The sequence below is a fragment of the Lissotriton helveticus genome, chromosome 2_1, assembly GCF_964261635.1.
Source record: "Lissotriton helveticus chromosome 2_1, aLisHel1.1, whole genome shotgun sequence".
NCBI lineage: Eukaryota > Metazoa > Chordata > Amphibia > Caudata > Salamandridae > Lissotriton > Lissotriton helveticus.
This window is the reverse complement of record NC_136059.1, coordinates 1801357425-1801379901: the sequence shown is the minus strand read 5'-3', so window position 1 is coordinate 1801379901 and position 22477 is coordinate 1801357425. Positions and strand designations below refer to the sequence as shown.

At 41.9% G+C, this 22477-nt stretch overlaps 1 protein-coding gene across 1 annotated transcript in view; it reads right to left on the bottom strand.

Annotated features, from left to right (window-relative positions):
* LOC144818900 (cystine/glutamate transporter-like) overlaps positions 1–22477 on the bottom strand; it is an 868430-nt gene that overhangs the window by 165196 nt on the left and 680757 nt on the right. Inside the window, exons 7-8 of the mRNA XM_078676760.1 lie at positions 7602–7725; positions 3499–3602 (exon numbers count right to left, since the gene is read on the bottom strand). Of these exons, the coding sequence (XP_078532886.1) occupies positions 3499–3602; positions 7602–7725 (228 nt within the window). The remainder of the gene's footprint in view (positions 1–3498; positions 3603–7601; positions 7726–22477) is intronic.

The window sequence follows — 22477 nt, the reverse complement described above, 5'->3', positions numbered from 1 at the left end:
GGTACCCATTATACATCCCCTATGCATCCTATGTACGTTGGGGCCCAAATTTACTATGAATTTTGTCTTGTGGTTTTATAGCGCAGCCTCTATGAAAATTCATTTTGGCATATACTATGCCACGCAAAGCTACTTTGTGTGGCTTCAAGTGGTTTAGTAAAGTCAAAGTATTGCAACACAGAGCATATCTTTGCATTACTTTGCATCAAGTAGGAATTAAATGGTGGAGCATGGGCGTACCCATGCCTCCACCAATGTATTTTGACACAGATAAAGACTTGTAAAACTGGATTTTTTCCCAAATGGTACGCCTAACTGACAGAGGCCTAGCTAGGAGAAATATCCTTATTCTCCTCTTTACCTTAACTTTCCATGTGAGCTGCATTTTGCAGCACACATAGGAAGGGGAATGTGCCTCTAAGGGTTGTTTTTCTGCGAAAGTGTCCCATCATGCCCAAAAAAATAACCCAGCCCGTAAGGCAGGCACTCGTACACTGTGGTGCATGGAAGCCTGCACTGCCACTAAACAGCACACAGTGCGCCAGCGCAAGCAATTATTAATTTTTCAAAAAATGCTATCAACATAAATAATGATATTACAAACTCCAACTACTGCGGCTGACCCTTAGTTCAGCACCTCAGTCCCCGTTCCACAAATATAAATGTCCTGTGCATAATACCGCTGAAGTCTGCCACAGTTTGACTCGACTGGAAACCAGAACAAGGATTTTGAAGGAGTGGAAGGCGCACCAGGCAAAGAGTCCAAACACTAATAAGTAAGCCCTTAAGGTTTCTTTTATTTCTTGTAGTAAAAAATGCAGTCAAACATCAGCCAACGCGTTTCGTTCTTAACACAAGAACTTCTTCAGGGCAGTGGTTAGCAGTGATCCTATCAAGTTTGCATCACAAATGTATCAAACCTCAGTTATTCCTTTGGAACCCCACAGGCAGAGTTCCAGGACGGAAAAGGTCAATTATAGTGGTCCTTATTGGTGGTAGACAGTGGTCCTATTGAGATAAAATGGGGAGAGTATATTGACCGGATCACAAATGGAGAACTCCTCAATATTAAATCAAGCACGTGTGTAACAGTCACAACAGTCTATAATAGAATTATTTAATAGTGTCAATCCAATATGTATTGCTGTAAGCTTAGTCCGAGACGATTCCATCTGAGAGCCCCATGGTCAAGGTTCAGTGGAATAGTTTTAGCCCGAATGTTCAGCAGGATTTGCGTGATGTCAATGGTAGGTGCCGCTTTCAGAGTATGAGTCACAGACAGTTGTGACTGCTACAATAAAAGAAACTTTAAGGACTTTAAGGACTTACTTATTAGCATTTGGACTCTTTACCTGGTGCACCTTCCACTCCTTCAAAACCCCATAAATACTGAATTTAAAGCAGTGTGAATCTAAAACATTTCTAGACACATACCATGAAAAATGGATAAAAGTTCAAAATAGCTGTACCTTCAGCATTATGTCTCAAGAACTTACCATCGCACAATTATGCCATCATCAAAATATAAAGCAAGTTTATAAACATATTCCCATCCAAATCTCAGCTGGCAGAAAGCTTTATTTTAAATCATATTTTCATTATCAACTACCTTAATCTCGTCTTTATATATTCTATTCATGGGTTATGCTCTTAATAAACTAAGGGCCAGATGTAGGAAGCCTAATTCTGGTCGGTAACGGCCGAAATTAACGAATTTCGGCCGTTACCAACCGGGATTAGCCTTTTCATATGTAGGGGCGGAAATTAAGGATTCGGTATTTTACCGAATCGGTAATTTAAGGAAACGGTAAATTACCGAATTCTTAAATACTCATTCGGTAAATTACCGAATCCTGATATGTAGGGAGCACTCAAATGAGTTATTTTCCCATTTTAGTATTCGTTATTTACCACCAACTACAAGTTGGTGGTAAATTTCGAAAACCCTAAAAAATGCAAATGTATGCAAATAATAACAGTGCCATGTGCACCCATACACAATTCAGGGGTGCAACAGGGTGTCAAATTGACACCCTGCCACCCTTCAATGTTTCCCCCCTTTTACCGAATCAGTATTTACCGATTCGGTAATTCCCATTCATTCCTATGGGCCTTAAGGCCCATAGGAATGAATGGGAAATACCGAATCGGTAAATACCGATTCGGTATTTACCGAATTTTACAGATTCAGTCAAATTTACCGATTGGATACCTACATAGCATTTACCGGTTCTAAAATACAGAATCGGTATAATTCGGTATTTTAGAATCGGTAAATGCTGATTATCTACATCTGGCAATAAGTTACGAACTTTAAGTCACGCAGAGAGCAGTGTAGCACCAGCAATGGATGTAAGGTCTGCTAACCCAGAGTGACTCAGGCACCTTTGTATTTATGATCTGTATACTGTCCAGTGTCTACTTACTGAGGTACATGAAGAGGGTTACTTCCCAAGAAGCCACTACTATGTGCCGTATAGTAAATGTGTGCAGTTGTGCAGGTCACAGCCTTGCTGCTGTTTTAATGTGACTGTGTTTTCTAATGTGAATACCTTTAACTCAGAATTTCTCATAGATAGAGTATATGCCCCACAGAGCTAAGTTCAGAAACAGAGGCAGCTATAACTGATTTATTTCCAAAATATGGGGCATATTTACAAGCTCTCAACACCACAGGAGCGTCACTTTTATTGACCCTCTGATGGCGCAACACCATTTTCCATATTTACAAGGTGACCCTAAGCCATTTTGCATGGCTTAACGCCACCTTGTAAATATGTCCCTTTTCGCCGCAGTCCTCTGAGTCAAAGAGGCGTGCCATGGGTGTTGCTGTGGGCATTCCACCCCAACACCCATTGCTTTTTGACGCTGCCCCAGATTCACAAGGCTGTGGCAGTGCCAAAAACTAACACCATGGAATGCCAGGAGTTAGAATGGCGCAACGAGGAGAATTATTCATTTCTCTTCATTCTTTGCTCTTTTCATGTGTGTGCTATCCTGAAGCACACATTGAAGGAGCAAATCACCATTATTGTTTATGTGCAGGAAGGCATCTCTTTCTGCACATAAATAATTGTCCCTGCTGCGCAGGCACCCTTGCAACATGGCGGTAGGGTGCCTGCGCTGGCTCAAGGTAGATTTTTTTCCAGAAGTGCTGGGGGAAACAAAGGGGTGCGCCGTAGTCCTGTGAATACGGCGCACCACTGCGTTTTGAAAATGTCGGAGCGCGGGGCAGCAATATTTGGCACAGCTCTGCGCTCCTGTATTTTCTTGTGAATATTCCCCTATGTTGTCTGCAGCTCCTGCACTGACTTGGAGAAGTTCCAAGTTAAATGTAGGTACCTTAGAAAGTGTACTCGCATAGTAACAGATCTCCAGCGCAGGCACACAGATTTTTGATATAGCACAAGATGATATGCACATTTCGCCATTTTCCAGCGTTTGTTAAATCTGTTTCACATTGGAAATGCTGAACTGCAGACAGAAAGTCCCACTTGCCTTGAGACTGCAAAGATACCTCCATTCATAGATCCGAAGCAGGAGAGGGCAACGAAGATCGGCACAGCGAGAGAGAAGTTTCCCAACAATCGCTCAGCAAAAGTCTATTAAAACAAGAGAAAAATGAACATTGCATATTATCAGGACATTATAATAAACCTGGAGAGTAGCACAAAAGAAGCAATTTTAGATCTTATCCTCCTCAAACTCCCAAAGCACTGAGGCAATATTGGCTTAGATAAAGATGCACTAAATTACCTACGAGCGGTCTTCGAAATAGGTGAGCGGAAATTACCATAAACGCTGTTACAGCACTTTATTTTAATTCGAAATCTTTTTTATTGCCTTCTTTTTGAATACACTAGGAAATCAGTCCCTGCTTTTGCAGATGGTAGCTTGCGCATCTCCTAAGATTCTGCGACCATTGACCCCGAAGTAATATTCTGTGTTTTGCACTTGAGAAGAGAAATGCTTCTGCAAATCGAAACATGTACCGAGAGTGGGTGGGCTCCAGCACCGTCTGCTGCTGTTACTGTTTGCTTATTCTACCGGATGAGTGCAAGTCATGCTGCTTCATGGGTGAAGCTGAAACCTTCCTGTAATCTTTGTAAGCAGCGATTTGCATATTGTGTCTGCCTGAATGCATCAAACGACATTGAACACGTAATAGAAGATTTCCAGGCACGCAAGAAGAATGGTATAAGAAGCTTATTTATATTCTAAAATCTTAAAATGTAATCATGGCAAATTTGGTATTAAGATTACTGTACAAATAAAATTATTGATGCTATTATAAGCAGTGTGTGAAAAAAGAGACAAGGCTTTATTTTGGTGTTGGGTGGTCAAAGAAATTCTTCATTTGTTGGTATAAGCTCCTAGGGCTTCATTTATGAAAAGTAGCGCATTGTTTTGGCAAAAAACAGTGATGCGTCACTTCTCATAGCACCATGCTTACCACACCATAGATGCGCTGTATTTACAATATGGTGCTCCATGGCACATGGATTCACAGACAAGTCGGAATTCTGACGTATCTGGTGGCACAAAAATGACGCATTGATGGAGTGTGTCAGGTAACTGAGGCAACTCTAGCAATGTGTCATTACACTTGGGCGAGTCCCATGACAAAAGCCCTGCATCACTACTTACGTCTGCCCGAAGCAGGTGTAAGGATTGTGACACTGTCAAGTCGTAGAAGTGGCGCAGTGTAATCTCATAGATTTCACTGCGCCACTTCTGCAAGGCTTTTTGACGGGGATGCCTAGCCTGCATACATTATACCTGACACAGCTATAATGTAGCACAGGCCTTTAGAAAGTGGCACATCTGCCTAGATGCATCACTTTGGAAATAAGGAGCAGTGTGGCGCATTGTTTCCGCCACCACAGGGTCACAAAAAGTGATGCAACGGCATTGCAATCCCTCATAATAAAGTACGCAAATCTTTAGTTGGAGGACTCATCTCCAGTGGAGAATCTGTTGGTGAAATTGCCACCACCATACAATCCATATGGTAGAGGGAATTATGCAAATTGATTCTACAACGTGCACAGGCTTTCAAATGGAGACTGCCGCTTTCCTAACAAACAACAGAGTATCCATTGAAAACCAGCTCTTAGATATATATGTCTGTTATCTCAGTGATTAGCCGTAGCAGATGTTGTGCCCTTGAGCTGATTTAGCCATTGGCACATTTTATGAATGATTGATTGGTTGATACATTGTTCCATTATATGAATGGTTTATTGATTGGTTGATTGTAGAACCTATACATAGCAATCTGCAAACTGATGAACCTCTAGTAGTCACACAGCCAAAAATAAAAGAAGAAGGGGGCAAATTTCGACAGCACACTAAACGGAGAGTATCTTGAAAAAAATGCTACAGTTCCAAAGAAATCTTGTCTGAGATATTTTTAATTTAAAAAAAGAAGACACAATCTAAAACAAAGACCCACTCAGAGAATCTATGCTTGCCTCTAGTCTAGACATAGACTCAAATCAATAATTGTTGACATCTCCGAGGGTGGTTTCTATTATAAGATTGTATTTTAGTCATACAACTATGTGTGGAATATTTGGTAAAACCTGTGAGACATATAGCACTGAAATGAACGAGTATATATAAGCAAGCTCCAGCATTACAATGTTTGCTCACAGCTGCTGCTGTGAACAAAAGGCCTTACAGAGCCGGATAGGATTTTAATCCCCTTGGCTCTGTAAGGCCTTTGTTTTACAGATTAGAACATTCTGCCCTCACGGGAAGAATGTTCTAATACCCTCAGAGCCATCTGTAGCAGGCTCTACCAACCATTAAAGGCCCGCTCCTTTGTTAAACACTTGAGCGGGCCTTTAATGGCTGATAGAGTCCACTGCAGCTGGCTCTAAGGCTATATTATCCAACTCTGAAAACACATTTCTGTTGACATTTCTAATAATAAATCTGCATTTCAGGGTAGAATATATTCCCATGAATGCGAGGATTTGCAGGTGTTCTCTATGTTTTACTCAGGTCCCCACCCTATAACACACAGCAAATCTCTGCTAGAAGAGTGACTCACACATACACATGCAATTGAATTTGCTAGTTTTGTGGATTACAGTTTTGACTTTCCACTTGTAAAATAACCTAAATTTCCAACTAAGTATAACTGATTATCCTTGTTTAACGTCAGTGCGGCAATAGCTTTGTCATTTGGGCTCCGGGGACATATTGTCCAAACTGAATTTATATGAAATAAAAAAAACAATATGAAGAAATAGTAATGGCCTCAACAATATTTCCTGCCAGACACTTGGAAGGCCCAAAGCAATTGGAGTGCTGCCTGCACCAAAGTAAAATGTGATGAGTGGGGGCATGGATGAAAGAGGAGGCGGTGTTGCTGCTTCAATTTTGGTACAATGCAGTGCAACATTAACTTCCAATCTACCATCCACCCACCCTCCTACTTCACAGCATGGGCACCAGCCCTATACAAAAGGAGAGGGCACTTTCTGGGGGGTGGCACTTTTGAGAAACAGAGATATCTTGCAATATTACGCAGTAACTGAGCATACAAATCTGTGCCTATTGTACTGATCCTATACATTGAAATGCACATGTATCCAGCCTCTATACTGCTCTTCAAACCATGATAAGTTACCCTTCAATGAACTGCATGTACTGCTCTCTGCACGGAAACTGCTTTACATCTCTTGTCCTCGCAGACATTTCATAGACACAGCCCATCTTCCAAGCCCACACTCATGTGTTACAACACTCCCTCATTACAATATAAAAACTCCTTATTCAGTACTGCACAGTACATAGTTTGTTCCTTCAATCCCACCAGCCCTTTTTTGCAAAGGATAAGAAAGAGATTCATCTTGCAGAAAATGCTGTCAATAATAGCCATGATTCACCATTTCCCTTTGACCTGTTGATGGCATAAATCAAGGCAACAGTTACAGTCTTCCTACTACCAAGTGAGATAATGATTTCTTTTTTAGATCCGACTTAACAGCCCTGCTGTCTGCAAGGCATGCTGTTATCAGTGCTTTAAAATACACAAACACTGGCTGCTTGCTTCACCTAGAGGTATATTACACTTTCACCTCATGCTGTTGACTGTTTCTGCCTTACATCAAATACTTCCATTGGAATGCCCGAGGGACTATTTTACATCTGAAAAGTTAACTCAGTCATCACGGGGTCTGTCACATTCACTCCTTTATCTCCTATGTACATTCTATACAGAAAGCAGTCCTCTTTTTCAACTTTTTCACAGCACTAGAAAAGTAAATACAGCAGGAATTATTGTGATAAATATCAATTGTCATTGCAATGCATAGAAACAGCATTTACAATTATCTGTATTTAAATGCTCTGACACATTAAGTCAGACCTAATAGCTTAGATCACACTTGCTGTACGTGACAGTTACACATCTCTGAATAATGTGTGAACCCACACCCATTTGGAGAACACGGCCATTTAAAAATAAGACTATTGGGCATTAGCCACAGAAAAAGACAAAAACAGTGAGCTCTGAACAGTAGATGTGAAATTCGAAGAGTAAACAAATAAAAGAAAGGCACAGAATACAAGCACGCTATCATACTTACCACGGCCACTGCTTTCGAGAGCAGCAATTCCTCCGCGCTAATTGTTGTGAAGTATGCCACATTTGTGAGCACATACCCAACAGTGACAATCACCATAGAGATGCATATTGCAAGAGGTATATTTCTAAAATGGAAGAAAAACAGAATGAGTGCATAGTTGAAGGATCACTAAAGTCTACAGTAGCTCACAGTGGATGAGAGAATCAAATTCAAAATCCTGGTCTACAAGGCCTACTCAGGCCACATTTTGTCCACAACAGAAACCTGTCTTATCAACAGGACACATCATTAGTCAATGATCGCCCAAAAACTGATGAAACATGGAGGAATATCTCTGGAAATTCAGTGTTCCAGGCTATGGAACATACTGAATCCAAGCTTCAGGGTAGAACCAATCTAAGCGAGATTCAGAAAAGGACTGAAAACGGAACTGTTCCAAACTGGTTCTACTGAACTTCTCTCTGAGAGACAAGGTGAATTATAAATATCAGACTGGTTTCCCCTTGAGCCGACTAAACCCCACCACCTTCTATTTATTTATAAAATTTTAGATAGCGTGAACATGGCGGTACTAGAGCGCTTTACTGGGGGCGAATAGGAAACAGGGTAAAGAAACAGTTAAAGGCACAGGAATAATCGCAAATCAATCTAATTGTGCAATTAATTAAATATGAATTTGTAGTCAGAAAGGCTTAACAAATGTATGTATTTATCACCCTAGTTTTGTTTAACATTACAAAGCAGTACATTATTTCACCGGAAGGGGGTGTCTCAGGGCAGAAATGAAATTAAACATTTGAGTAAAATCATGATTTTTTTGATACTCACAGAATTCTACAGTACCCATTTCCACTCTGCACAAAGTCAAAACTTACTCTGGTTAAAAGATCAAACCAGTTTCCATGGGGTTTATGTGAAGGAAAAAGGTTGGTCCCCCTCCACCAGTATGTGCTTTGTGCTGAGATTTTCATTGGGTGGAGTGAGAAGAAACTTAAAGCACTGCTACTTCCTAACAAAGGTATGTACGTTGTGGTGCTTTGTCTGAAACATTCTTCAATTGTTGTGGGTAGTGATGGCAAGGATTTATGTGTTTCTTCACCTAGAAATCACAGTGAGCTCCCAAGAGGATTTTTATTAAATGAGATATTAAGAATGTTGGGGCATATTATCAAGCCCCAGCAATAATTATCGCTAAGCGCACTTAGCGCTAGGATAATTATCGCAGGTTACCGTGGATTTTCATCACTGAGATAGCATGCTATTAGCAACGCTTATCTCAGAAGTGATAAAAATCCTCACGCTAACTGCCAAATGAGAGATTATCGCTGGAAAACCAACGATAATCTCTCGAAGTTTGGCGTTAGCTTGATGATAGGAGCTCACAAACTTAGCCATGATATCCACCTTCCATAGGATATCATGGCTAAGTCAGGAAAATACCAGGTGTAAAAAAAGCAGCGCTAACCGTGGTTAGCACTGCTTTTTTTATCACGAACAGGGTTAGCGACAACATCCTTGATAATAGGAGAAATGTCGCCTAACAACATTTCTCCTATTATTTTTCTCTGGAACGCCCCTTTGCATCTCATTAGAGATGCAAGGGGAAGCGTAGAGAAGAAGGGTGCTAACATGCGAATTTGCGTGTTAGCACCCTGTTGCTGATAGGGAGATCATTTTATCTCCGCTTTCTTGGCTTTTAAAGCCAAAAAAACGGAGATAAATCCCTTGATAATATGCCCCGTTGTCCGTTCCGTTATGTCTGTCTGTGGAGCCGAAAATTAAATCCACATTTACTATGGCATGGTGATATTTCCAAGCTATGCATTGAATTTACTTTACAGCATAAACGATTTCTTGAGCTGATAAGAGGCACTTACATGGACCCAAAAAACATTTTGCTCTGCTTTGTGCCGCATTATGTCAAGGAGGAGTCTTTTGGGCTGATCTTCACAAAGACCAAAAGGTTTTAATGCAAAGCCCTATCTAATACGTAGTAAGAGTGGGATTTGTGTGAAAAGTACAGCATCCTTGAAGCAGGTAAATAAAGGGAAATGTGCTCATTTAAAAAAACATGAATTTCAAGTATAAAAAAAAGTGGTGGAAGTTTTCAATAGTTTTTTTTACAATTATTAGAATACAAATAATGTGTGATAATATGTGATGGGTTTAATGTTTGTTTTTGCCTATCTCAGCAAAAGATCGAACATAAAATAAAACAAACTGAAAGCCATGTAATCTTCTTCACCTAATACTCATAAATTCCCCGACATTGTCACTTCAACTACACCTTTGGTTGCTTTCCTCCCCCATATAACGTCAGGTCCCACATTCAAGTCACGGAAGGGTTGTTCTTTATTCGGAACCAGAGTAAACCATGATAATATCCTCTCCTCAGAAAATCTGTCCAACTAGCATTTTGACCTTTCCATTATTTGGTAAGAAAATAATTACTTAAGTTAAGAACGATCCTCCTTCAAATCCATATACAATAAAACGCCTACCAGCAGCCACACATCACTGAAATGTTAATATTCATTCATTAAAATTCTAAAATATTTCTCCAATAAATAATATATATATATATATATATATATATATATATATATATATATATATATATATATATATATATATATATATATATATATATATATATATATATATATATATATATGTCACATATATATACATTTTACATAGCCACGCCCTGTGGGGTTACGCAGGCAGCGTAGTGAGGTAAGCTGCACCGCAAGTGCTGATTTTTAGCACCAGGCATTTGTCCTGAACTATAAAATCAGCACAAACAGCACCAGGTGCAGTGCAAGAGGGTGAAGCTTCTTTTTGCAACTTTGAGTAGATGTTCTAATTGAGCTGCAGCTTCCTCAACACGAGTGGCAGGTTTCTCTGTGTGAGTGGCAGTGACCTGCTGTGATAGCCCGTGTTGAGAAATCCCTCCAGGAAGCGGTCTAGCATTGGATTTTCCTCACTCGCGCTCGCTAACTTAGCATTGGCAAGCCGCAAGAGAGGAAAAACTTCACTCCCGTGCCACTCGCTGAGTTTTTCAAAACTCCGCCCTCTACGCAGATCGCTAAGTGGGAAAAACTCTGCAAACTTCGTGAATGGGGCGGAGTTTGCCACCCAGGCCAACCCATAAAAAGCTAAGACAATCTTATTTTGTGGTATTTATACTCCTCAGCTATAATTCAATTTTACACCTTACTGTGCACACAGCCAGAAATAGGAACGAGTTATCAATTTGTTACAGTCCAAAAGTGCGAGCAATGATTAGAGAGTGCTTTATTACAGTACCAATGGGGAAGAACCCTTTCACAAGGCGATATGAAGAAGCATCTTTACGGCTTCTCAACTTTACAGCACAAGACCCACACTTGGCACTGCAGCTGGCAAAATGCTATTTTACATGAGCACCGAAACTCTTGTATTGTTCTTGAGTGACACAATCATCATTAAAGTGTGTCTAGACACTGTTCACACACTGTCTTCATCTGCCTGCTTTCTGGATTTCCAGGTACACTCGGTAATATTTACAGATGTGTAGGCCAAGACATACATAAGTTGAGCAGCTCGCGTTGTGAGACAATAAGGCCCCAACAGTAAACAGATGAACATACGGTTGCGTTGTTCTTCATGAATACAGTAATGTTTCAACGAGAGCCTTCAAACGCCAAGAACAGAGCGGGCCTTAGGCATGTGCAAGCTGTGCACCTGCACAGGGCCACCAAACCCCAGGGGCCACCACGCCAATAAATATCCTTAATATAATAATCCTCTGAGGATGGATAGATATTTGCGTGGTGGCCCCTGGCAGGGATTTCCACTTCCAAACAACCTGACCCCCCCCCCCTCTTCACTGGCCCCGCACCTTCCTTCCTTCGGTCGTAGTCTATACATGAAAAGAAATTCTGCCAGGGTTCTGTAGAAATACAGAATATGAGTAAGAGAGCTGTTAAGAAAGTTTGGAAAAGCTGTTGAACTCCTGACCCTGCTTATTCAAAGCAAGCTACTCTTGCACCTGTGCTTGTTTTACATAATTGCCTGTCCTGCTTCTCTTCGTCTTCAGCTATGAACTGTCGGCCCCAGAGGAAGGCTGGCTTTTTCTGTAACTAGTTACATAGCAATTTTCTTGTTTCAAAGCAAACTGCAGTTTAAGGAATGAAATAAAAGAAACAGTTAGACTTCAATTTATTGAGCCAACTGTGCCTTTGTCCATTCTGCTGTGGATAGTATTTCAAAAGTTAGCCGTGCAAATTTCTGTTTGAGTGGTGTTCTGAGAAAAGGAAACCTTTGACACAGTCTACTTTTGTTTTGACACCTGGGCCTGAATTTCCTATTCTTCCAGCAGCGCAATACTGCACGAAATATTTCTGCACTGCGCTGCACATTTGATATAAAAATTGCACAGGACCAGATTGACAGGCGGTCACACTTTGAAGTCATTTGACAAAGAATCAAACAGCTTTTTGGATCTTACACTACAAACAGAGGAAGGCTTAATGTATACCAACCTTTTCGGAAAGCCGACAGAGCGGAATACTCTGCTTAATTATGACCCACATCACCCAAGGAGACTTCTGGATAATTTGCCATATGTACAGTTTTTGCAGTTGAGAAGCAATTGCTCTCACAGGTGTGATTACTTCAAGGGATCTGATAATTGATCCAACGCCTGAAGGACCGGGGATACCCCAATGGCCTATTAATGCATGTCAAGAATCACTGCTTGAGGTTAAGCCGAGGGAGACCGAAAACGAAAATATGGTATGTGTGACAACTTATAACCCCTGAAGCCACGAGATCAAGAACAAAAAAGTATTGGAATTGGGTGGCTACAGAAATTGAAGTGACTGAAGATACAATATTCGCTTTCAAGCAAGGAAAGAACGTCAAGGATTTCGTAATCAATGCTTTCTTAGAGACCCCACGACAACCAGATATCAGGATGCCACTGAAACTACCTCCTTTTACTGGTCATCACAAATGTGGACATTGTAAGGCTTGTCCGTTGACAATTGAAGGGAATAGTTTCACGCATGCTAACCACACCTACACCCTATCACAATATGCAAATTGCAACAGCATCCACGTAAGTAGGCAATTAAATGTCCCTGTGATAATCTGCACAGACTGCCCAGAAGGGTAAGACCAGAATCTTATAACACATCAGCAGAATTAAACGTAAATTTCAAGGGGCTCCCTTAGTTGAACATTTCGTGAGTCAGGACCATCCCCCAGAGAGTCTTAAACGGTTGATACATGAAAAAATCTGCCCACATTCAAGAAGAGGCAACTTGGCTTCCTCACTGAATTTCAAGGAATGTAGATGGATACATTCTTTGAAAACAGTCACATTGGGTCCTAATAAAATGGAGGAAACACACAAACAAATTGGGACAGTTGAGCATTAGATGACATTAGCCTCATTACTTTTCGCCTTCCAAATCGTGGCCGACACCATCTACTCTATTTTCCTAATCCATTGATACAGTGCGGTTAGGCATATACTAATAACATTCCATATGTGGTACATCTATAAGGCGCCAAATACACAGAGCTTATGTGTCATAACCTAGTGTGACATATTTCCATTCTTTTTAATGTTACAAAATGTTATCTGTTGTCACCTTTGGGGCCTTCCTTTCTTTTATGATGCACCAAATATTCATAGCCTATGTGCCATAACTGGGCGTGATATGTTTTCAATTATTTCTATTGCTATGAAATGTTATTGGGTGTCATCCACGAGCCACCAAATACTCATAATGTATTTGCCATAATCGGGAGAAGTGTGGCTCACTGGTTAGAGGAGGCAGACCTGGAAGCAGAGGTCAGCCCGGGACCAGGGTTCAATCCCCGGCTCGGCGGGGTCTTGAGTCCTAAAATGTCCATGGACTCGACAATTCTCGATCTGGTGCCTACTTGATTCACGGGTTCACACTCTGCAACTCTGGGCAATAGCTTGCTTAGTCTCCACAACGGCCCCTCGCGGCGGGATGCCTGGCTTTCACCTTGCGGATACCCTGCCGGGGTTATCTCACAGGGGAATACCAGGACGGGTTCCCTAAGCAAGCGCTTAGAAACCGCTTGGTGATTTGCGCTATATAAATTCCTGTACATTTACATAATCATGTGTGGTATGTTTCCTTTTAATGCTAAAATGTCAATAGCTTTGAATTTGATGCACCAAATATTCGTAGCCTATGTGCCACTAGTAGGCATGATATGTTTTCATTTACTTCAATTGTTAAGATATGTTATCGGGTGTCATTTCTGAGGCACCTAATACTCATAATGTATTTACTACAACCAAGGGTGATATGTTATAGCCTTATAGCCCGCCGTAGAGGGCTATACCGGCTATTAAAGGCCCTCTCCAGCGTTAAAGGCCCCGAGCCGAAGGCGAGGGCCTTTAACAAGGGAGAGGGACTTTAATAGCCAGTATAGCCCAGCTACGAAGGGCTATAAGGCTATTAGAACATTCTGCCACTAGAGGGTAGAATGTTCTAACAAAAAAGAACAAAGCTTTATGGGAGCGTGAGGGGATCGGAATCCCCTCAGGGTCCCTGAAGCCTTTGTTCACAACCAGAGCTGTGAACAAAGAAAAATTGGAATGTTGGAGCTCCAGGCTTATACCAGCCGTTATAAGCCCAGAGCACTCCATTGTTTTCAATGGAGCTCCCAACATTCCAATGTTTGAGTTCCTTTTAATGCCAAAATGTTATCAGCTTTTAATAGAGCAGTGTGGTTTTATTTATTGAGCGGTGATTTAGCAGATTCATGAGGAGTCAATACCGCCAAAAGAAAAACCAAAGGTGATGATGGACGGAGCGTTGACAATACAAACACTCACCCCCAGTCAACTGATCTGGGTTTAATCTATCACCGTTCTTTAGCTCACTCCGCCACCCCAGTTCAGACATGGCCATTTGCAAATCAGTCTGACCCTTGTGCCTCATGGGAACAGTCCAGCCCGAACTGCCAAGCCATGTCTTCCCTGGACCGGAATCAAGCTTCCCAGGAACGGTTTCTGGCATTACAGCCGTCTTCAGCCGGGCTTGCTTGACTCCAGTGGCAAAGTGAGCAAGGGACTCACGTCTCAGCATACCCTGCCAACTTAGGGCGAACAAAGAAAAACCAAAGGTGATGATGGACGGAGCGTTGACAATACAAACACTCACCCCCAGTCAACTGATCTGGGTTTAATCCATCACCGTTCTTTAGCTCACTCCGCCACCCCAGTTCAGACATACAAACCAGCCGCGAACCGTACAGATGTCGCGTGCAGCGGGTTCCGAGGGAGAATCGTACGGAGATTAGAGTCGTACGGTCTTTGTATGATTCGTACGGAGTCCAGCTCCTGGTACGAATCGTACTTCGTTGTACGTATGGGGAACGTTGCAGGGTACGATTCGTACGGGATAAAAAGCTCTGAACGGCTATTTGGAGCGGTTTTTCCCAAATCGGAATCGACTTCAATGTGTCAATAATGCCAGAGTTAGACAGAATGTTGCGGGACTCACAGGAGCCTCTCACTCCAGCGAGAGTTTGAAGGCTCACAGCAAAAACTGGACTCTCGACCAATCACGGGACTCGGTTTTTGATTTCCCACTCTTGCGGGATGCCCACAGGACTCTTGCGGGCCAAACTGCCAAATATACAATTATATTTTACCATTAATATCTCACAAACTACTGAATAGATATACACCAAATCATAAAAATCACCATCTGCAAAACAAGATTTATCTTTCTACCGAATTTGTTGCACTTCCGCTAAGCAGTTTTTGATGTAGACTAATCTAAAGAGTATATGGAAAATGCATGGGGATTTTGCATTTTGGAAATCCCCTTTTTTCTCAGTCCTTATGACGGATCACCCAGAAACTTTCTAGATAAGAATTGTGCTGGATGCACTGTTGTTTTGGAAGGTAAATTTAGCATGGATTTGTGAAACAGGGCCAACGTTATCAGCAAAACAAAAAATGCTCCTTCTATGGAAAACCAGAACTAATTATACCTACCGACTGGCAATCACCAGTAGGTAATTTACACATATATATATATATATTCACTGAAAAAACCATAGGTTATAGACCATATATAGTTAGGAATTAGCATTTAAAAAACCTTATTTTACTCACACAAAACCATTGAAATTCCATATATAGTTAGTTGCACTAACTATATATCGCGCACCCGCAATCCACTGCTGATCATGTCACATATTACATCATTCATGACATGGTCAGTGACATCACTGATGACATCACTGATGACATCTCAAATGACATCACTGATGACATCACTGATGACAACATCCAGTGACTGTATGTTTCTGTAAAGTTAAAATATGTCTTACATATTGAAGAATGAGTGGATGTATAAGTGTCTGGATGAAGGATTTAGTAGGTGCGTGACTGACTGTATGAGTGAGTGATTAAATGTGTCTCACTGAATGCATGGGTTAGTGACTAAACTGTCTTAATTTGTGCATCATTATGTCTGTTGTGATGTAAACTGCTGCATGTGTTGATCATTAGCTATACGAGAGGCTATATGTGTTATTAATTGGTTGCCCAAGTATTTCTATGGGAGATTGAGTTTGTGTGGGGGTGGCTGGAAGGTGTGTGACTCTGTGCATAGATGTGTGAGCAGTTTATTCACTAGGTGTATGAGTTCAAGAGTGCATGTGGAAACAGCTACATGGGCAGTTGACTGTGTGCATGAGTGTATTGATGAGTGAATGGATATCTCAATGCTACATGTCATAGTAAGTACATATGTAAAACACAGTACATGTGAGAGTTGGCATATATAAATAACTGTGCATGAGAGCCACTGAATGAGTGAGTGGTTGTATCGATCATTGTGAACTTGTATCAGGGATTGTATAAGAGAGTAAATATGTGTTAGTATATGTTTCAATAAGTAAGGTGTGTTTAACTGTATAGTTGAAGAAATGGAGGTGAGATTGTTTCTTTGCATGACTGACTGGGTGTGTGAGTAACTCCATGGATGAGTGGCAGTGTGTGAGTGTCTGTATACACTGAGTGTATCTAAGGTTATATTAGAGTCTGAAGAGGTTTATCGTATTAGCACAAGAATGATGTCAAATGAGATGTCATCAGTGATGTCATCAGTGATGTCATTTGAGATGTCATCAGTGATGTCACTGACCATGTCATGAATGATGTAATATGTGACATGATCAGCAGTGGATTGCGGGTGGAATTTCAATGGTTTTGTGTGAGTAAAATAAGGTTTTTTAAATGCTAATTCCTAACTATATATGGTCTATAACCTATGGTTTTTTCAGTGAATTTCAATGGTTTTTTAATAGCAAATATCATAAGCTGTCGAATGTCAAGTACGTGGTAAGTAAAAACATTTTCGTGTTTATGCACACTGATCTGCTTTGAATGCTGCCCCCCACCCCTCATTTCTATTAGGAGTACTCTCTCTTTGCAGATAGTGAAGGGTAGTTAACGCAGGCCTTTGCCCCCGTTGTAATCCGTCGTGCCTGCTTCTCTCTCCATTTGATTGATTGTTCTCTTTGGTTCATTCTCTATTTACAAACAAGCACAGAGTCGCAATACTCTGTTTAGTCTTTGCAGATAGCGAAAAATCGTGTAAAAAAACAAAAGGAATCGAGCAAAATCAGTAGGCCACTAATGGGATCTCTTTTTGACCTCCCTAAAATAGAAACATTAGGAACAACCTGTTGATAATACCAATGTGTATGTACATAAGCGGCGTTCATTTGTGTTCACAGTACCCCTTCTTGATTGTTTGAATCGAGCATTGAATTGTTCGAAGTTGGTTATCTTAAGAATCTTCTCTGCCTGCAAACGAGGAAGAATAGGAATATTCTCTCTCCCTTTGCAGATAGTGAAGGGTAGGTAACGCAAACCTTTAACACGTCGTGCCTATTTCGTTCCTCATTGATTGATTGTTTCCCCAAACATTGACTGTTTGGGAATTGGTTCTTTTTGGAGGTATTCCCTGTTTGCAAATATACGTAGGAAAATCTTTGCAAATAGTGAAAGGGTACGTAATGCGGACCTTTCTCCCCCGTTGTAATCTGTCATGCCTATCTACTCCCCACTGATTGATGCACCTGTTTCACCCGGACCATTTACTAGAGATACGTCATCTGGCCCGACCAGAGAGCACCCCTAGTGAAAAGGACATATGCAATAATAACGAAGTGATCACTGTATCCTGTTAACAGAAACTTTAGCATGAAACAACCTGGAAAGAAAAGAATAGGAAAACGAAAATCAGTAGGCCACTGATGAACATGAACTTTTATTAAACAACGAACAAAGAAACGATAACATAACGTAATGATAAAACCTATTAAAGTCCTAGAAACAAGAAAACGTTAGAAATATGCCAGTGGTGAGAGACCAGAAAAACAGTAAGAGAAACCAAATCACCCCTCGCTGTCCCACCGCCTGCCACGTCAAAAAAATCGATAGACTAGGGAAAATGCAAGTCAGTAGAACATCCGCCCCCACTCTGGAAACTTCCAAGGTGGGGCAGGGTTGCGGCTACGCCCAGCCGGGAGCAGCCCATATAAGGCGGGTCCTACTGCCACGCCTCGGCCAGGAGATCCTAACGTAGGGTGTAGCCGGAGGAGAGGCCGAGGCCAGCGGGACCCGGCCAGGGGATTGCCTTTACAACGCTGAAGAGTTGCAGGGGGGGGAATGTCTCCTCGACCCTCCCCTCTCTCTCCCAGTCCGGCCGCGGTGGCCCTTGAGAGTTTCAGGTAGTCCCGCCACATGCTCTTCCGGTCCGGCCACCAACGGTCGGGGGGCCGAGGCCGACGGGATCCGGCTGCAGCCGATAAACCAAGGAACCCGTTCATGGGGCCAGAGCCAGGGGCGTCCGGCCGACATCCACCGGAAGCCCGGCCCGAAGACGGACGGGACACTTCTTCTTTCTTGAATAATGGCTGCGACAACACTGGGGGGGGGATGTCTTGCACATGCCTCCGACCCCCCCCCCCCTCGTCCTCATCGCCTGGTCCGGCCATAACAAATCTCAAGCGAGACGCCGTGGGGTGCACTGGGAGGGAGAGACGATGCGAACAGGCCTCTCCCGCCTCCCCAGTGGAGGCTTCCCACCTGCACCCTCAGCGCTCCAAGCGCCCGGAAAAGGGTTCTTCCACTGTGGCGATGCTGCAACGTCTCGCCCGGCAGGGTGGAGCCCGTCCGCTCATTTGACCCCGCGATCGCCAGTAGCTACCGAACTCTCAAAATGGCGGTCGACCTGGCAAGAGCGGGCCCAGCATAAAGAAATGGCCCGGTCACTGGTTGACTCCACCACCGTAGTCCTCCACGACCTTGAAGATTCTAGAGGAGCCGCGGGAGTCTCCGACCCCCGCAGACACCCCCGATGGGGAATGACTGCCATGATCGCCCGTGGAGTGACGAAACTGTATCCGCGGGACGTCGGCGCTCCCATGCTGGCGCCAGCCTCACTTTGAATTACTAGAATCCTGCAGACCTCAGTTCTGGTGAAAGCACAGTGTGACCCGGTAGGAAAAATTGTTGCACCCCCTCCCCTTTTCGACTGATAGTTCAAACCACCGATCCTTTCCTTTGCCCTTTTAACGGAACTTTGGACTGCCTCCCCCTCTTTTACATTTTCTAGAGAAAACAAAACATTAACCACTACATTAGCATAGCAGTTGACACCAGAACTGTTTTCAAATTGAAAACCAACAACATCTTCAACAGAATCCTTTTTGTTTCTGCTGTGACCCTGCTACAGCACAGGCATTGTCCCCAGCAGTAATTCTGCAATGCCGGTAAGAATAGCTGTGGTGCCTACTGGACTCACTCACCCCCGCGGCGCCCCACGCCGTTATTTGCTGGGCGGCAACTTACTAGACATCACTTTCGTGCCATCTAGATTTCAGCGCGTTCTGCTGCCTTGGAACTATTCGCACAACAGACTGCTACTGACGACCCACCCCCAGGCAACATCTTCTGAATTTTCATAATTTGAAAGAACTAGTAACATGTCCTCATCAGGAATTCAAAAGAAATTGCCACGGTCTCTTCGTTGTTTAAATGTTTTTACTGTTTTTGTTTTGTTGTATATATTTATATGTTATTAAAGTTTTATATTCCTACTACTTTGTTGGAGTGCTATATATTTTTAATGTGACACATAATTGTAAAAACTTTGATGTACAAAGAGTCATTCCTGGAATCTTCCGCTTCAGGCTCGGTCCCCTCCCCAATCACAATACAGGATGGTTTTCAGATAGTAGGAACACGTGTGGTGTGACGGATCTCATCGGATGTGGGCCTTGATCTACTATAACTCCTTTGAAGAGGGGTGATTCTTTACAGCTGGAGCCATAAACTACATCTGCAGGGCTAGCTGATAGCCTGGACAATCAGACACAGAGGAAGAGGAGTGTCAGAGGGTGCGGTAGTGAATAGAGCGAAAGGGAGGTGTCGGGCGGGCACAGAGTGTGATTCTCAGGGAAGAGCAGCGCAGATGGGGGGAGGTTTATTGCCCATGCATAAGACAGAGAGCGGGGGTGACCAGTGCCTGGGGAAGATGCTTGCGAGGGTGGGGAGCCATGCTACGAATCGACAGCGTGCAGAGAGTGGGTCTGGTCAAGGCATCTAAAATGGCTGCCGTGCACGACAAAAGTGTGGCATTTCAAAAAAGGCAAGATGGCGCAAACAATGTTTTTCAACACTTCCTCATTTCCTTCGAATCGAACGTTAACAGACGTTGGTGCATATTACCAAAGTTAAGCGATATTTATCGCTAACGATGCTTACCAATGAATTTTTTACCGCTAAGCATCGTCAGAAATTATCGAAGATAAACCTTGCTATTATCAAGGTTTATCGCAAATGCGATAAAAAACGGCCGCAATGCATGAATATCGCTAAAAAGTCAGCGATATTCATGCATTACCGAGCTAATGCTCTTAGCCATGTTATCCACCTCCCATTGGATAACATGGCTAAGAACTGCTCAGGGCAGGTGTTACTTTTTGGAGATATTCGCGCTTAGCGCGAATATCTCCAAAAGTTGGTAATAGGAGATAGATATCTTGCATGTTGTAATGCAAATTATTGTGGTATATGGAACTCATACCATAATCTCTCAGGAAAGCAGAAACTGATCCTTTTGGGACCGCCTGAAAAGGCCTAGGGGGTGAGGGGTACTCTACTTTGCCCCCTTTTCACGTTCCGAACTATTTTATTTTACTCTCTTCTGTAATTACACAAAATAGCAGCGATAAAATGCATCGGAGACACACAGTGAGAGAAAGGAGGCCGGAGATGAAGAAGAGATGTCAAATACACATTGGAGATAATATAGTGGCAGAAGGGAAGTAAATATGAGTAAACTTACCATGTAACATAAAAATGTTGCACTCTATACTATAAGTCTCATTTTATACTACAATCACTTTGCTGCAACCTCATAAATTAAAAATAAAAATGAATAATGTTTCAAACAATTTTTGATTTCTAAATATAAATTTATTCTTCAGAATTTTCTAAATTTGAAAGAACTAGTAACATGTCCTCATCAGCAATTTCCTCATGAAAAGTCTGCAATGATGATTCTTGTAACTCTATGGTCTCCAAACATTCGATAAATTCGCCATCAACAGATTGATCAAAAAAATCATTCAAGTCATCTCCTCCTTGTGACAATATTTCATTATTGGTGCTGTCAATTTCAATCAATGTAGTGGAATCATTCAAGTCATCTCCTCCTTGTGACAATATTTCATTATTGGTGCTGTCAATTTCAATCAATGTAGTGGAATCATTCAAGTCATCTCCTCGTGACAATATTTCATTATTGGTGCTCTCAATTTCAATCAATGTAGTGGAATCATTCAAGTCATCTCCTCCTTGTGACAATATTTCATTATTGGTGCTGTCAATTTCAATAAATCTAATGAAATCATACACGTCATCTCCTCCTTGTGACAATATTTCATTATTGGTGCTCTCAATTTCAATCAATGTAGTGGACAATTCAAAAGAAATTGCCACGGTCTCTTCATTGTGAGCCATTTTATTTTGAAATTGCTTGCTGTAAATTGCAGAAAAAAATAATCACTTTCATTTATCGTTTTTAGTAATACATAATATAAAACTAACTTTATCAAGTATTTAGTATAACAGAAGGACTGCAAATAAATAACAGAAAACATTTTTCAAATTATCTTCAAGTATACAACATAGTTCCCCTTACAAATTAACAACTCACCTTTTTAAAAGTAGGAGAAGTGTTAGTACTGTGTAAATCAAACACCAGAAATTCACCACCAAAAATTCCTCACAAATGTACCTCAGACAGTAGTATCACAAAATGGCTGTGGTTTCCTCTCATTTGACATATATACATAACCAATTAACTTTCATCACACACAAATACAAAACCAAAGTAACATTTTAATTGGTTCTAAATTTCAACACTTTCAAATGTGTTTTCCTCATGCAATTTTCCATAGGACATTTACATACGTCTACAGCCTGAATGGCTGAACGGAATTACACCAAACTTGGCAAAATGGTACATCAAACCTAAGAGGTCAGGAAGGATCTACTATGCCCCCTTATGGTCATTTGCCCCTTCGCTTTGGCCTCCTCTTGTCTCTCGATCCTACCGAGAGACAAGATGGCGGCCGCTACGGACTGTTTGGAATGTTGACAGACGCCGGAGAACCAATCAGCTTCGCAAAGCTCCGTAACGCAAAAAGTACGCGAAGCGGAGCGCTGTTACAGATATATATCTTTTTTTGAACGTTAATTTCTCAAAATCCACTGGAGCACATATATTGAGACCTAGCAAAGGCACATC